The sequence below is a fragment of the Ips typographus genome, linkage group LG4, assembly GCF_016097725.1.
Source record: "Ips typographus isolate SLU linkage group LG4, UJ_Ityp_2.0, whole genome shotgun sequence".
NCBI lineage: Eukaryota > Metazoa > Arthropoda > Insecta > Coleoptera > Curculionidae > Ips > Ips typographus.
In genome coordinates this window covers 11,423,707-11,440,347 of record NC_138425.1, presented here as the reverse complement: position 1 = coordinate 11,440,347, position 16,641 = coordinate 11,423,707, and the positions used below count along the sequence as shown (strand labels likewise).

Below are 16,641 nucleotides of genomic sequence, written 5' to 3'. Positions count from 1 at the left end.
GTACTGAACTCGTTAACGGTAACAAAGAGCTGCTAGTTTTGGTTTTTTAGTTTTTATAAAAAATGTTTTGTGTCCAGGTGGAGAAAGTAAAACATAGCCTTCCTTTCTTACCTAAGATGAATCACTTAGTCTTAAGCGTGGGTCATTAAAATGGGTAACGCGCTAACCCTGGCCCATTCGAACAAGCCTTAGTCGACAGCCTTCACGTGCCAGATTAACGAGCTCCAGGGGTCTGGATGACGATTTGTTGCCAATTTCGGCTAATTATGGAGGTCCAAGATAATTAAATCATTTGTTTTCTTCCAGTCTGCGCCCCCAACGTAAATATAAATGTTAGTAGGTCGGATGATGAGACTGCAAATTAAGGAAAAGTAGGTTAGAGAGCCAAATTTTCATTTAATGGACCTTCAGAAATCAGCGATTAACTGTGAAACCTTTATCAAGTTTATAAGAGCATATATTTTTGTGATTAATTTCAGCTAAAGTATTAAATGTGTATAGCAGATAAGAGTCAAGATTTCTTAAAATACAATTTTTGTTCAAAAAATTTGCAGTAATTTATTTGAAAATAACTAGTTTTTAGACTAGGAAGAAAATATTAACTTTAACGTTTGATTGGTTTCTGATATAAAATTTTAAATCTAAGATTTCGTGCAATAATCATACCGTCAGGAAAACTAATCCTTTTCGACTTCTGCTGGCTATTTCATCTGTATCGACGCCCTAGAAAAATTCCAATTAAGGCGGAAATCCGTTTTAAATTGGAAATTACTCGGCTTCCTCAGCTGAGGTCAAAAGTTAATTCGTTTCCATTTTGAAAATCGACCGCTTTCAAACACTTGTATTTTTTTAAGCCTCCGCGCCAAGGGGGGAAAAAAACTAGCGACTAAAAAGACACTAAAAGTCGAGCAGATTTTTTCACGAACAATAAAACTGGGACGTGAAAACTGTCGAGAAGACAAAACTCTTAGGTAATTGCCCGTCGTAAAAACAATCTTTAAGTCGGTTGAAACAATATCAGAGAGTTTCGTGCCAAGTGTTCATTAAGCTCATTCCAAAAATAAATGGGGGCACTTCTTTTCTAAATTATTACATTAACCGTTAACTTCTTTATTAGTTTGTTAGAGTGCCCTCAAGAGTAGCGTCGTTTAAAGTAATTTGTAAGGGCAAAGGCTTGTAAATTATTCGAAGCAGCTTAAACTTAAAATGCTTTGCTGCTGACCTTCTCTAAAATGTTATCAAATATTTAATTTGGCTACGTACACATCTGAGCCACAATCTGCAGGATTTTGGTAGAAAGCAGTAGTGGAATAATGCACACCTTTCATAACAAAAGTATTTAATACGTTAAAAATAAAAATTGCAGTTAAAAAGCAATGTGGCTCTTTTTGCTTACGTGTAAATCCGTCAAATTTAAAAGTTATTTTTGGGGAAAACGCTATAAAAGCAAAGTGATATATTTTTAGCGGAATCCCTTGTCGGATATTTATTTTCCGGGATATTAAATTGGCAAACTGATTTAGAGCCAATACAAAAATGCGAACCGATCTATTCCAGAATTAGTCCGAGGCATTAAGTGTGTGATTTATCGTTTGCGTCGTACTTTCAAATATTCCTCACTATATTCGTTTTTCGGCCCGCAAATTCCCAACACGCCAAGACTTATGACACAACGGAGCGTAATATTCCACTGAATAAAAAAAAAAACAACAATGAGACAGGACCTACATTGAATAGGTATAATAAGGCCCTAATTTGCAAAAAGAAGATATTATCAGTCAATTTGTTAAGAACCTCAATGTAAATTATAATAAAAATAACTAATTTGTAATTTTTTTAAAACTCTTACCCTTAATCGCTCTAATAGGTGTACTAACATTTACCTTACTTTGATTAGTATTGAATTGAAACCTATTTATTTTAAATGGTGCTTTTAAATTATTAGTTCTGATTATCAAATTAGCGAGTATTTTGTAAAAATATGGCTTTTTAACGTTGTGTTAGAACTGCATATGAGTGATTTAGGTCATTATTCAATCAACCTTAACTACCGGATTAAAATCATTGTAGCAAAAGGCGTGAAACCGATAACTAGAAAATATTAGTCATCCTCGTGTCGTAACCCGTGTCAGTGCGGCATATCCTATCCTTTAAGTTATTGTGCGGCGGTCTGTCTTGGGTTTTAATAAAGCAGGATCATAAATCTCACTGGTATAATAATAATCATTTTCAACAGTGGGCACCACGGCTTTGTCCGGATTAATAATGTGCATGAAGCTCGGCCGTTTAGCAAAAAACCGCTATTAAGGTTCAACTTTAAAACCGATATTGTTGGGAATGTGGCTGAGTCATCTGGTGGCTGTTAGCTAATACAGCATATTTTACAGCCTTTCTTTTTTGTTCTTCTATGACGTGTCATTCCTATTTATTACGACGTTGACCCGAGACTTTCATGTCAAAATGCTGTACATTTTTAGTCCTTCAACAACTCATCTTGCTGTATAATTAATATTAAGATCACGTCTGGAAAAGCCACAAAGAAACACGTTTGCGTTAAGAACCAAAACTAAAACCAATCCCATTAAAAATATCAGATTCCCACGACTCTGTTGTGTCTGTTTCTCTCAAGCAGTAAAGATGAGAAATTCATCTCGAAGCAACTCATCTCGCGTTAGGAGAAAAAAATTGAATACAAGGAAACAGAGAGAAAACCCCGGGAATATTTTATTTACGGCTTCATAAAGAAAGAAACGTCGGGATTGTAACTTATTTTTCTTTTTCCGGCTGGGGTTGAGATTAATATTTAACCTGTCAGCAAGTGACGAAAGTATTAATAATGCAGCTCTTTGCACAGAAGTGTCACGTAATGCAGATAAATTATTTGGTTCATGTTCAACCGTGAAACGAGATTCGTCAAGGGACAACGACACTTTGCTGAATACAGCTCTAATCTACTAGAAAGTATACGTAGAGTAACCAGTGGCTTTTATTTTTCAGGTTGGGTGTTAAATTCGTAGAGAGATAAAATTTAGGAGCTATTTAATACCACTCCGAGAGAAGTTGTAAGAGTCCCGACTAAAGGGAAAGCTATTACGACCTCCAATCTTTTCGCGATATTTTAAGGGGTACTAAAAGGCCATTTATAAGGGAAATATTTTACTTCTTATCGTTACTCCCATCTGTTTCTCTTCATAAACATCGTCAATTATATTAAGAGGAATTTATATTACCCTTTCAGGCGCCGTGGTCTAAAGTTTATCATTAGGCGAAAGCGAACGATGATGGGGGGTGGAAATGTTGATGGGAAAACGTCACTGAAAGGTTTCAGTTTTGTTATGCTGAAAAAGGGACAATTTTGGTCTACTCTAATAAACGATTTATAAACAAACAACTCAAAATACAGTTATTTTCTGTTTGATCAAATTTTAGTTGAATTATTTGTAGTTTTAAATCGTGTTTTTAACATCAACAAGGTTGGGTTACAAAGTTGTTAAATCAAGACATTTCTGAACTATTAATGGCTGCTTGACTTTTAAATTGTTAAAATAAATTTTCCGCCTTTATTCAACAGATAAATTTAATTGCTTTTTTGCTTTATATTGTTTACGCGATATCGCAGGCGAATCTTATTTATATCAAAAGAAAAAAATCCGATTTTCCTTATCGCGAACGAGAAACTGGAGCTCTGGCATCCAACTTTTGCGCTTTGACTGATGAACAAAATTCGAAAAGTCGACATTTATTTAGTAAAACCTAACAAATGTCCCGCCATTCTTCTTCGAAATTAAAACCTGCCGTTTAGGTGAAGATATAGCGCTCTCCTTTATTAAAAATACCGTAATTTAACATCAAAGCAAAATTTTAAATTGCATTTTCTTTTTGTGCCTTTTTTTAAAGTATCAGGCGTTGGTATCGCCTAATCCGGCTGTCACTGGGAAAAGAATTGCCAACCAAATTGAAGTTTGGACGGACGGGACCTTTTATCGTGTTAAAGTAATGGATGTGCGGAATTACTTGAACGAAAAAAATTGACTGAAATAATCGACTACGCTCTACTTTTCGAATTAAGTGTTTGATTAGTTGATTGATTTTTTTTAAAATCATATTTTTTGGCTCGATACTTTCCATTACATATTGGAATCTATCAATTTCGTTTACAGAAATGCCCGGTGACCCAAAACTGTCAAGGGCTACATAATATATGTATCGAAGAAATCATCGGACCGAAAAAAAGGACAACAAAATTCTTAGACAGCAAAAAATATCCACATTTGTATATGTATGTGTTAGCAGAAGACAATATCAATAGATACAGCTAAAAAACAATTTAATTTAATAAAATTAACAGGCCAGTTCAATTCTTTGTTATAACTCAATGACAAACCAAAAGTTTAAAATGCCGATATATACGATTGTCATGTATAAAATACTTAAAAAATACACTGAAAGTGTGTAATATACAATTTTCCAAACATAAACCTATTAACATTCTATTTCAATACAACGCGGTTTTACCAAATGTGCTAATGTTTAGCAATTTATCGCGCTTAAAGTTCGTATCGCAAACTGCCCGGTTACACGTTTCGATCCATTTCCAAACCAATGACTTATTAGGATTTCCATTAGTTTACATTTGTAATTCCAAATAATTAAATATATTTTGCGGACGAAACGTTGAAACCAATTTTGTACGGTTCCATTCCGCACAATATATTGCGTTGAAATCCAGGACAATCTAGGTGAGTTCTGAATGATTTTTGGATTAATTCAATTTTTGCTAAAAATACGTAAATATAAACTGGTATTGAACTCCAACTTATAATGCACAATGGCCGCGATATATCCCTTTAAAAGGTTTACATATTGCGGAACATAATCCCCCTGGAGGGCCGTTATGTAAACATTTTGTCAGACTTTCCTATTAGCAACTCGCAAACTTTAACCGGCAGCAGAAAACTGTCAAGCCAACCGGAAAGTATTTTATAGATGCTGCAATGAATTTCCTTCACTTGCAAATTGCTTTGAAAATTTTCCAATTTGTTTGGCTCTGCTTGCCTTCGACTGGAGTGGTTCTTGACTCGAGTTATTTTTTTTGTTACTCCCAAATCGATTCCGAAATAAAAATCGGTTCGCTTTTATGTCGTCGGATGTATATTTTTAAAACGGACATTAGGAAATTACTCTCAAAGTACACAATTTCCACTCCCACAAAATTTAAAACGATTCGGGTTTTAGTTCAGCGGATGATTTTTCTCCAATTTTGGAGGAGCGAAAGTAGATGGATTTAAGAGAAAAGCTTGTCTCATACAATAAATCTGAAATAAGAAAACAAAGTTATTCTTTCTTAAACTTCTTAATTAACTGTGAATTTTATGATGTGTTCTTTGATAAAATCAAAGAGTCTTCAATAAAGTTTAATTCCCCGGTATCATTCTAAGTAACTGAGCTTAACAGAGAAGCTGGAAAGCCCTTCAGAAATTTAATTTGCCAGGCAATTGATCCCGAGCGGACATAAAGTTGACTCTCGGCTGCTAGGAAAGCTCGAGAGGCGACTCAAAGTGTTTCTAAATTATTATATTTAAATGTTGCAAAGTGATTGGAAATTATTAAAGCAAAGTTTGCTTGCCGGGCTTAATTTCCGGCAGGAAACTCGGTCCGAGGTTTGCATGCTATTTTTGTCAGTTAATACCTTGTCTCAGAGTTTCACGTCAATTTCGGAGCAAACTTATTAATTAGTAGCAGGAATGCTGTTGAGTTTTCCGTCTAATTATTTAACTATGCTTCTTGATTTTAATGGCATCCAATTAGCAAGAATCAGGGAAACATTTTGTCATATTCTCGCACTGCATGTTACAGAAAATATGTAGATTAAAACTAAAAAAAAATCAGTATTCCTAGAATTTTCTAACAAAATGCAAACATTGTATAGTGTACTTTACAGTAATGAGGCTTCAGTTTAATTTTTTTTACAAAATCTTGTTAAATCTCAGCGGCAAATCCGATGATTTTAATACAGCAAACAATCAGAGATAATTTACTCAAGATTACTGTAGCTGGTGCTGCAAATATCCATATAATAAAATCAGTCTTTTTCTTCACGGTGGTTTCTTTGTAGGGAAAAAAAACTAATAACAGTTAACAATAGGGTCTTTTTAAAAACGCTCCCGCTCTGCGCTTGAAAATGAAATATACCTTTGAGCTTAAAAACGTATTCACCTAAGTTAGAAAAATAAAAGGTTTTCCCATTTCACGCCCGAGAGCACATCATCTATTGAGGAATCTACCTTTCAGGGTTTCGTGGCTCATTATTATGTGGGTGCTTGCCGAAACTTTTTACAAACTCTTAAACTATAACCTATTCGAAATTAATGGTTCCACTCGCAGTAGGTGCTCTAATGAATTCAATTTCGTTCACGTATTTATTTTTCCTTTGGAAAATCTTGGCAAAACGAAAATAGATAATGAGGTTTCGCCAGCTTTAAAAACGTCGTCTAGTTAACCCCGAGACAGCACCTCCAATATCCATTGATAATATCCAGCGGAGCGAGATATAGAAAAGTTTTTATTTTTCCAAACGTAAATAACGCTTCCAAGCTTCGAAAGTATTTTCAACCGTTCAAGCCCGGAAAAAATCTCTTCTGCTAACTTTTATTAACTTGGTTACGAATAAATGGATTTCACAAACGTTTCTTTTGTACTCAATTAAAATATGTAAATTGAATCTATAACCTTTCTTAAACGCATGTATTTAACAATTAGTATGTTGCTCTTCTATACTTAATAACTATGCTTAAACAGCACTTAATAATATGATCCTCAAAGCACTAAAATTGTTTTATTTTCAACCAGGTATGCAATAACGTTATTTCTTATGTGTAAACCAGGTGGAAAGACCTGGAGAAGAAAATTACCTGCTTTTACTTTCCACCCGGGTGGAAAGTACTCACTTTCCCCCGGGTAAATGTCACTTTCCACCCGGATGAATGTCAATATGCGTTTTGTCATATCTGGGCTTACTTTTTATAGCTAAGAGACTGTGCCGCCACCTTTGCAACAGCTCGCAGCTCAGGTGATGATGAATAACATCTGCGTCTTCAGAAATCTCCATGTTAAAAGCACTTTAAGAAACGTTTCAGCTCAAAATATTAAAGACAGAATAGCACAATAATGACGTTGTCAAGATTGTAAACAAATCACCAGTCGTTTATTATTGTTGAAGTCATAACTACTCGTACCTATACTACCTTATTGCTAGAGACTATTAGCAATCAATATTTCAACCGAATAATTTATTAAAAGTTCGATGAGATTTTGATAAATGGTTGAAAATAAAATAGTATACAAACCACGGCAGAAAGATTAATTTCTGTCTCGAGATAAAGTTCAACTTAAAACGAAAACCGAATTTCTAGACAGAAATCAAACACTTTCCACCTGAGTATGTAATATACTATTTCCAAGTACTAAATGCAAGTTCCATGTAAAAAACTTTTTTGTAGTAAAATTGACAAAAAAAAATACGTTTTTGCAAATCACAAATACAAATTTTTTAATGAACTTTCATTTAAAGCACATCAACATCATCTTCTTCAAGAACCGTTTCCTCAGTGGCAATTTTCTTACTGTAATCCTCATCACTTCCTTCGCCTGTTTTCAATTTTCTCTCAGTTTCGTAGCGTTTAGCATGGGAATGTTGAAAAAAACTGTTCTTGTTGTTGTTTCTGCTAGCTGTAACTCCCCACTTTTTAAAGAGATTTTTAAAATTAAAGTCATAGTGAAACGGATGATTGGCGATAAAAGCGTCTGTGTCTTCGATTAAAGCCTCAAAGGATTTGTAACAATTCTCCTTGCTTTCATCCGAATCTCCTCCAGCATAAGGATCAGGTGGGGGAGTCGGTTTTTCTTTAACAACATCAGGAAAGAGACTGGATATGGTGTTTTTGAAAATGGTCTCTCCTTGCTTTAGTCTATTTTTATTATAACTTGCTTAAAAAGGTATGAAAAGAGGTGAAAACTAAACCTTTCTTTTTGTTTGCGTTTTTTTCGTTCGTTCTCTTCATCCAGCTTCTGCAAGGGTTTTCGACGTTTCTCCAATTCTTTAGTATCCAGCTGTTTTTTGCTTATTATCATAGCTTTGATTCTGGCTTCCTCAGTTAGCTGACGTTGTTCTGTAATCCACTCCACAAATTTTCCTAATAACACAATATGTGAGACTGGTTGACAAATCATTTTAAAAGCATAGTATAACCTGGTTGAGGCCCTTTCTTCACAGGTTTTTCAACGATTTGCTGCTCTTTATTTATAGCTTCTTCTTTAGCTGCTTCTTCTATTGCTTTTTGCTCAGCTTCTTCCTTCATTCGTTGCAAGTTGATTTGATTCCTTTTGTTAAAGTTCTCCTATTAAAATTTGTATGGGTTTCAACTGGACAGACATAAAGTTGACACTACATACTTGCCAGTTTAAAAATACATTTTTGCGATTCACTTCACGATCCAGGAAATCTTTCATTGCTTTGGATAGAATTGCCACTTGAGTTTGGGAAAAGTGATCAACGTAGAATAAACGGAATGCTCCTACAATTTTTATCACATCTAATAGTAATTAAGTTACTACTTTTTTTAGAATTGTTAAAGTTTACTTTTTTAGTCCAAAAAAATCCAGCAAATAAAATACTAAACCAAAACCTATTGGACTGATCTTACCTTGCTCATCACCAATACCATAAATAATTCTTTCTCTAGCTTGTGGTTCTATTGCTGAAGCTGTCAAATAACCATTCGACATGACTTGAGTAGAAACAGGAGCTTTACTGTTAATCGTAAGTATCCATCTACTTAGAACTCCAGTCACTGAATGCATAACAAGTTTAAAGGGCTATCGCAGACAATTAGAGGTAAAGTAACCGATACTATTTTGAACTTACTTGAAAAAAAGTAACTTCTCCCATTGTGTAAAACTGTCGACTTCTCCTCCATAAAACTGGTCTGCCCGGAAAATCACTCCTCCATAAAGCAAACACTTTACCACCGACTGTTAAAGTGAAACCAACTTCTCGAGACGTATAAATAGAAGTTATTGGTCCGTCGTGATATTTTGCTTGGAAAATATATTTGGCCTGTTCGCAATTGACCATTTCTCCTGAATCAAAGTCCTGTCCTTCCCATTGTAACTCCGCATACGTACCTAAAAAAACCAGTTTTCTACTGCATTATTTAATAAACTATTTCACTGACCTTCTACAGTTCCTATCTTAATTTTAGGCTGAATGCCCGTCATCTCCGTCATAATAGGCTTAAATATCACCCTTTCTTTTACGTCTCTCCTTTTAACTTGAACGGGGTTTTTCTCCTCATAACGAAGTGAGCAAAACGTTGAATTACTCCTCGTTATAGCCACAATCTTATTCTTTTTATTCTCTTTAGTGACATTAATCCGATATTTGGGTTTCAAGTTGAGATTTAACACCCTGAAAGGCGAAACGTCCACTTGCAACGCGCTGGGTTTCTTTTTAAGTCGCTTCAATTTTTTAGGTCTGTAGTCGCCATGTTGAAATGAAGGCCGGTCATTCAAGTCCCAGATTAAAATACTTCCATCCAAACTGCTAGTTAAAAATTGCATTGAATATTTTGGTGGTGCGTCTTCTTCTGATTCTAGCTGAAATAGATTGCCAGTTTTGGAGAATTGGTGGTGAGGCTCAACCCAAGATATTCCTGTGGAAACCAAGTCAGGGTGGATAAAAAAATTAAAGGCAAAACGTACCAGTGATAATATTTTTGTGGGAATATCTTAAGTCAGAAACGGCAGCAGGACGGACAATAGCAATATTATGAGTATCCTTCATCCAACCCATAAGGCTATGCATAAAATTCCTGTATTTTTGTTGAGCAGTTGTCAAAACTTCTTTTTCTTCCACTTTTTGCAATTTATTTCTTATGTCCCATATGACCTATTATCAAAATATTCAACAATGGGAAAAACCAGGTAAATAATAGTAAACGTACTATCTGTCCATTTTTACAACCACCAATTAAGATGTTTTCATCAAATTTGCAAAAGGATATCCTCTCGATTTCTCTAGGGGACTCTAGGATAAGTTTTGGTTTTAAAGCATCCACAAAACTCCAGATCAGGACTATGTTAACTGAATGCACCGCTTTATGAACCTATCATGAGTGAATTTTAATTATATACAAAATAATTATATTCTTACCTCATCATCCTTATTGGGGCCAACACGAAAGATTTTAGGGCTAAGGTCGCAATAAGCTATAGCTATAGTACCTGACCACATTCGATGCCAGCAAATATCGGAAATCATTTTGCCTTTACACAAATTGACATCCATAAGAGACTGGTACTCAATTAAACCTCTAGAAAACTCTGTCCAATCACAAGTCTCATGTAAATCCGCATTTTTCACCAGCAAATCAAAATCGTTGGCATATAAATCGATATCACCATTAACCTACAATTTTACGATATTAATGGTTGTTGTAACTAAGCAATTATTGCTTACTCTAAGTAAATCAGATAAGTCCTCTAAGTGCTCGTTGGCGTATCTAACAATTTTCGGTTGACATTCGGAGAATAGAGAATCAGTAGGTCCAGTTTCGTACAAGTATTGTGTAGATGCATTTCTAGGATAAGTACCTGAAATATATATTTATAATCTTTTTTTCTTGGTTTGGAAAATTTGACGGACAGGTAGTTTGAGCTTCTGCAGATACTATGGCAGGTGCAACTTGAATTGCATTGTCAATTCTTCTCATATGAACGCTAGATAAATTTTCTTCTGCAGAACATCTGAGTTCCATATATCCATCACGTTTGTTTTCAGCAGGGAGCAACCTAAACTGAACTCGTCCAGGAAAAATTGGATATTTAGTTTCCACTTCAACTTCCAATAATGGTCGATTGTTTTTCACTAAAGACTCGTCAACTTCCAATTCAGAACCCAACGACTGCCTTTAAATAGAAATTGTCAAAGCAAGATTGAGCAACTTTGTGGTAACACGTACCATTCTCGAATATCTTTGTACAGTTGATAATAAAGGCGGTCTTCTTGTTCTTGACGAAGTCGTTCGATGATTTTCTGTACAGTGTCAGTGGCTTCTTCAGTAACGGAAATGTAGAATTCATCATCATTTTCTTGGGTTTCGTCAACGATATAGCCTATTAGATTCAAACTATTTTAGAGGAAAAAGCAGTGTCAGTTTCGCTTACCAATTAGAAGCTCTGGTCTGGGGTAAGCTAAAATGAGACCCCTTAAGGGTAAAAATTCGGAACTTTCTTCGTGAAGTTCTAAGTTGTCTTGCACTAGTTCTTTCTTTACGTATTTCCATGGACTTTCGGATGTTACGTCCTCGCCTACCACACATCTATAAGTGACAAATTTTTAATACAATTATTTTATAGTTAAATAGAAACTTACTCTATTATTTTTTGTGTTAACTCCGATAAGGTAATCTTCCTAACCCCAGGAATATCTAACAAATCTTGACGCTTCTTCCTCCTACGTTTTTTCCTTCTAGGAATGCTAGAATAGCTTACGTTTCTTTTTTCGTCTTCCTGAGGCATTTTCCTTGGGTAACTGACAACTGACACCCGTTTACTAACCTCTCTACGCTACTTAAAGCTGTTTTATACCGGTATCGATCAAACACCTGTGTTTTATAAGTTACGGTGCTTACGGGAAACAAAAAAAAATCTCCAGCAAGGTGATTGTAATCCTTAATTGGGAAAGTCCGTCAAGAAAAGTTTCGGAACTTTTCAGGGGGAAAACAAAAAGCACGTAAAAGGAGTACAATTTATTTTACACTGCCAAGAGCGCTGAAAAATGAAATACACTTTCGACTTGCGACCGTAGTTTTATAAAATAAGAAAAACAAATCTTTTCCAATTTTTCGCTTGGCAGAATAATATCTATTGAAAGTGATGTCCCAGAGCTAACTAGCGGATAGTGAAGCTCCTTGAAGAAGAAGATAAGTTTTGTTATTCGTTTGCACGAAACAACGTCAAAGCTGATTAACTGTTTGCGGATTTATATGTGCTGAGAAATTTTGACTGTAACTTTAATAAGTTCGGAATGGATGTAACAAGTCCGAACTCCCTAGATGCCACATCTTTTATTTATTACTTGGAAGCAAAAAAAACAGTTGATTAACTCTCTAGAGCCTTAAATTTCAACTCGATCGATTCCCGATTCAATTAGAAACTTCGACGTCTTATCATCCATAAATAATACTTCACGTAATTACACCCTCGAGTTTTCGTGCATACTTGGCCTTTATTACAACATACTTTCAATACGAAAGTATTTCAAAATTACATATTTTAGGAAAATCCCGAGTGGATGTTAAAGTAAGACGTTCATCGAAGTTAATAACATAAATAGAAGCGCTTGCTGCTTAAATTTAAATTAGTCCAAAGTTGCGATCGGAATTTTCTCGGGCTGCATTTCTTTCTCTCTTAATGCATAATGAATGTTTATAAATCTGCTGTTTTGATGTTATTCTTTTTATTCGTAGAACATTCAAAGAAATAATATACAATAATGTTTTGCTTAAATCAGTGTTAGTAATATTTTGGTAGGAAATGATGGTTTAGTAATGAACACCCAATAATGGTTTTAATTGAATATTTAGTAACTATTGCAATCTACATCGTTAAATAAACATATTATAGGATGTACTAGATTGTTTATTATTTCCGGATTAGTTCCTTTGTTATAGTATTATACGATTATAATGGTAAAGTTATATTATTCACAGTTATCCTTTAGTGTGTGGAATTTAATTATTAAACTACTAAATACTAGATAGAGCAACATTAATAATAGAAGGGAGTCTAAACAGCGCAACAAAATGCAAACAGACCGCAAACGGGGTGTAAGTGAAAATTATTATAGATTAAGCCGCAACTCCCCTCAGACCGAATCAGTCATGCAGTTACGTGTTCCAAATAGAAAATTAGGTTCGGAAAACAAACCCAACGTGGTGCCAGGGGCTTACAAGAATGCACACATGCCCGAAGCTCATTAGAATGTGTTACATCATAGTTTCGGGGTCGATTTCGATTCAAACAACAGACGTGGGTTTTACGTCGGAGGAGTATTTACGATATTCGGGGATTTATAAGCGAAATTTGATTGATTTATCAGTTTATAGCTAGTCGAATTTCTGAAGTGCGGCATGTAGTTGCTCTAAATTAGTTAAGTACCTCTATATCAATCAGTCCAAGTTATTTTATGATATGGAGTTAGTTATCATCCCAGTAGAAGAGTTACAAAATGTTTTTTAACTAAGCTACTATCAGAGTTTTGCTAGAAGAAACTGGAAGCTGTATTTAAAGACTCAGGATTCTGCTGGGTTATACAACAACAAACAACACCCTACGTTATGTATAAAAATGGATAGGTAATAATGGTACCTGGATGAAAAAGGAGGTGATGTTACCAATGATATTATGAGTCCTGCAGTTAGACATTCCTGATAATGTCGACCGTAAATTTTAAGTGTCACCCCAACAATAAATTTTTTTTTTTGGTAATGTGTAACTAACAAACTTTTAAAGATTTGTACTAGTATGTAGTGAATTTTGTCAATTTCTTTTCTCTTTTTCTCCATGACAAGTTTTATTTAACCCTTTATTGGACACATGCTTTTATCTTTAATTTACCTTGGGTCTCGCTGTCTCACCCTTTTTTAAAAAAGACAGCCGGCACAAATTTTACATCTTAAGCTCCTGAAGATAAGTATTTATGTACTCGAAACTAGTAAGCGTACCCTCTTTAATTGAGGTTTAATAAAGTTTGTTGTGGAGCAGGCTGAGTGTTCCTCACCCCCTTTTGTATTCATTTACCTCCACTCTGAGAACATGGACTACTACTACAAGTCAATGATATTATGTTTGTCAATTTGTCAAGAAAGCGTCAGAGACACTGCATGATTTTACTTTTACTGGTGGCCCTTTTACTCTCTAGGGAGAAAAATACTTTCACCCCTCAAATAAAGGAGAAAATTTATATTTTCTACAGAAGTCGTAGACAAAATCAATTGATTAGTTTAGCGTTGACACATTCACTAAGCTTAGCAACCGCCACAGGGTTGGACAAACGTAAAATACGTAATTTTCACTTACATCTCGTTGTGGTTTGCTTATTTGCGGTCCGTTCTGGTTTTATGCTTTGATGAGTTCACAATTAGAATCGACCAAAACTACAGAACGTCTGACCGAGAGCAGAGTAAAATTAATTTAACTTCATGCAAGAATACGTAAATATCACAGCCGACAAACCTAGTGTTAAACTAATTAAACTGAACCAAAAACCACACGTTACGATTTTATTCAGCTGATAAACTATTCTGTATTTAAAGACACTGCCGCTGTAGAATAATATAAAAATAACGAAAAAGGAACGAAATTGAGCTGTCTGTTACCAAGTCCTGCTTCAGAAATGTTGAATGTGCACTTTGATACGTAGATTTCGCGCGTAAAATGAAATTTACATTTTTCCAAGGAAATAAAGTCTCCAAATGGAGCATTTATTTACAGAAATCGAAGAAATGCATTTTCAGCGGCTCAAAATACTCGCTATTTGTCAGACCATCTGACATCATTGAAACGTACTAATTCCGCATAAAAACCTTTAATGTACCCAAAGTAAAGGATTTTATCGACAGAGCGCTGAAAATGCCACGATATCAGAGAGCGGTAAAAGATTAAAGTTGGGGGGCGCATTTCAAATATTTTGATAGAGTGCTTTTGCATTTGATGTGTTTCGAATGAGCCGCCGTTCGTTATTGATTTCATTGCAACAGAACGATTTTAAATCTTGACACGAAAGATAAATCGAGTCAAAGTTGTGATACGATAAACCCAATCAATGTCTCTCCGTAAAAATTTGATGTACTACCGTCAAGATTGTAATAGATTTCATTTCTTTTCCCCTCACTTATAATCCAATTTATAAGTCAGTTCATGTTTGTCTTATATTTAGTTCAGTAAATTGACATCATTAGTAGGAAGAACAGGACAAAACATTTTCACAAAATCTCCTGAAAATTCAAAGCATCAAAATCAGTATCAGACGCACTTCAAAAAATCACTTTCGAGGCGTTTAATTTGATTCAAGGGATCCGAAGAATGCGAGCAACATTCCTGCCATTCTCTCACAGGAACCGGTTTTTATCAGTTGCCAGTTAGAAGGGGCCGAAAGGCGTCAACACCCCCTGGGGAGTTCAAAGACAGCTGACAGGGGATTACAAATGCGAAATGTCTGCGGACGAATCCCCTTTGTCTCGCCGCGACATCTTGGTCGGCTCACATGATTGTAGCCGGTTAGTCATATTTTAACAGTGTTTTTGCTTGCTTTTTTGTAACCTTTTTCGTGTCGTCCTGAATGGAAAAGGACGTCTCCGGATTAGCTACGTAATGGAAAGAAAACAATATTAAAAGTCCTGCCTTCCAGTGATGTATTGAACGTTTTTCCGGCTTACGTCTTGGTACCTCCTTCAAGTCTGAGTGGCGATTGTTATTGTTGTTGTTTGAACGTCCGAGGTTGACAAAAAATAACCCAATTTTTAGTGTCTATTTAAGTTTGAAAAGAAATTCCTTAGTATTTCAAATTAAACTCTAAAGAGGGACGTAAAAAACTGGCAAGTTTATAAAGTGCCAGTGTGTTGAAAATTGTTGTTTAAAATACAATTAAGCTTATTATGAATACGGTCAATCCAAGACAATCAGGTCTTTCTGTTGCTCAGGACATAATAGTTTCCAATGCATATCCAAAAAGGAAGAAGGGACAATGAAAAGTAAACACTGATACTTCAGGCAAATATCCAGATGAGGCAAATAGATTGAAAATAAATAACTTATGTCTAGTAGTCTAGGTTTATTTATTTTTAATCAAATCAGCGTAATTATTTTTACGACTAACAATAAAATGCTTATCTAAACTTTCCTAATTTTTCGTTTACCACAGCACGTGCCATTGTTAATTGCCCGTGAACTTCTGATGTGATTTCATAAAAGTTTTCAAAACTCGTTTGAACATGGAATCGTCCGTGTCGAAACCAATTAAACAGTTAACTCCATCCCTTAAGCCAAAAAATTGTTTCCAGAAATAAACAAGGAAAAACTTTAGTTTTGGTTTTATATTGGAAATATCATCAGAGCTTAACAAGTGTATATGCACTTCTGAAACAAGTATTTTCTAGTAATTTCCGAAAAAAAACTGACTAAAACCAGGACCGTATTCAACACGATAAAATCTAACGGCCGACACGGTTCTGCTTTTAGTATCCTATAACAAGGAGTGGTCGATACATTTTTCGACGTAGATGGGCACAGATCCAAAAAATACAAGCCCCAGCTGATGTTAATCGAATAAAACCGACTGCATTTTTGGATTCCATAAAGGAACTAACTTGTAAGCCCGCTACAAACTGAAATTTACGACTTTGTATTGTTGTTTTGGTGTAATTACGGTCCCCAGAATAGAGGCAAACAAATTGCGATAATGTATATTACGCGGAATATACGAAGTTGACCCGTGCACTAATTAACATCGTGTTTTTGTTTCGAATGGTTTCCATTTAATGAAATTAAAAGATCGTCAGCTGGTTCCGTAAATTTATGGAA

General features: G+C 35.1%; 1 protein-coding gene across 1 annotated transcript; it reads right to left on the bottom strand.

The window, feature by feature from the left end:
- Positions 1-7,522: 7,522 nt before the first annotated feature.
- mmm (missing minor mitochondria) lies at positions 7,523-11,616 on the bottom strand. The gene is made up of 15 exons (XM_081978352.1): positions 11,432-11,616; positions 11,224-11,378; positions 11,019-11,172; positions 10,703-10,965; positions 10,517-10,650; positions 10,211-10,465; positions 10,002-10,163; positions 9,760-9,946; positions 9,234-9,710; positions 8,924-9,183; positions 8,703-8,874; positions 8,452-8,573; positions 8,249-8,396; positions 8,021-8,192; positions 7,523-7,967 (listed from the first exon to the last, which is right to left on the bottom strand). The coding sequence occupies exons 1-15, from the start codon at positions 11,575-11,577 to the stop codon at positions 7,565-7,567; spliced, it is 3,210 nt and encodes a 1,069-aa protein (XP_081834478.1). The 5' UTR covers positions 11,578-11,616; the 3' UTR covers positions 7,523-7,564.
- Positions 11,617-16,641: the final 5,025 nt, after the last annotated feature.

Bases quoted from the DNA above. Each gene is read 5' to 3' on its own strand.
- mmm (XM_081978352.1), bottom strand. From the start codon at position 11,577: ATGCCTCAGGAAGACGAAAAAAGAAACGTAAGCTATTCTAGCATTCCT. The intron at 8,875-8,923 runs GTAAGTTCAAAA...TGTCTGCGATAG, and splicing joins GAGAAGTTACTTTTTTTCAA to CCCTTTAAACTTGTTATGCA. The intron at 8,193-8,248 runs GTTATACTATGC...TTGTGTTATTAG, and splicing joins GAAGAAAGGGCCTCAACCAG to GAAAATTTGTGGAGTGGATT.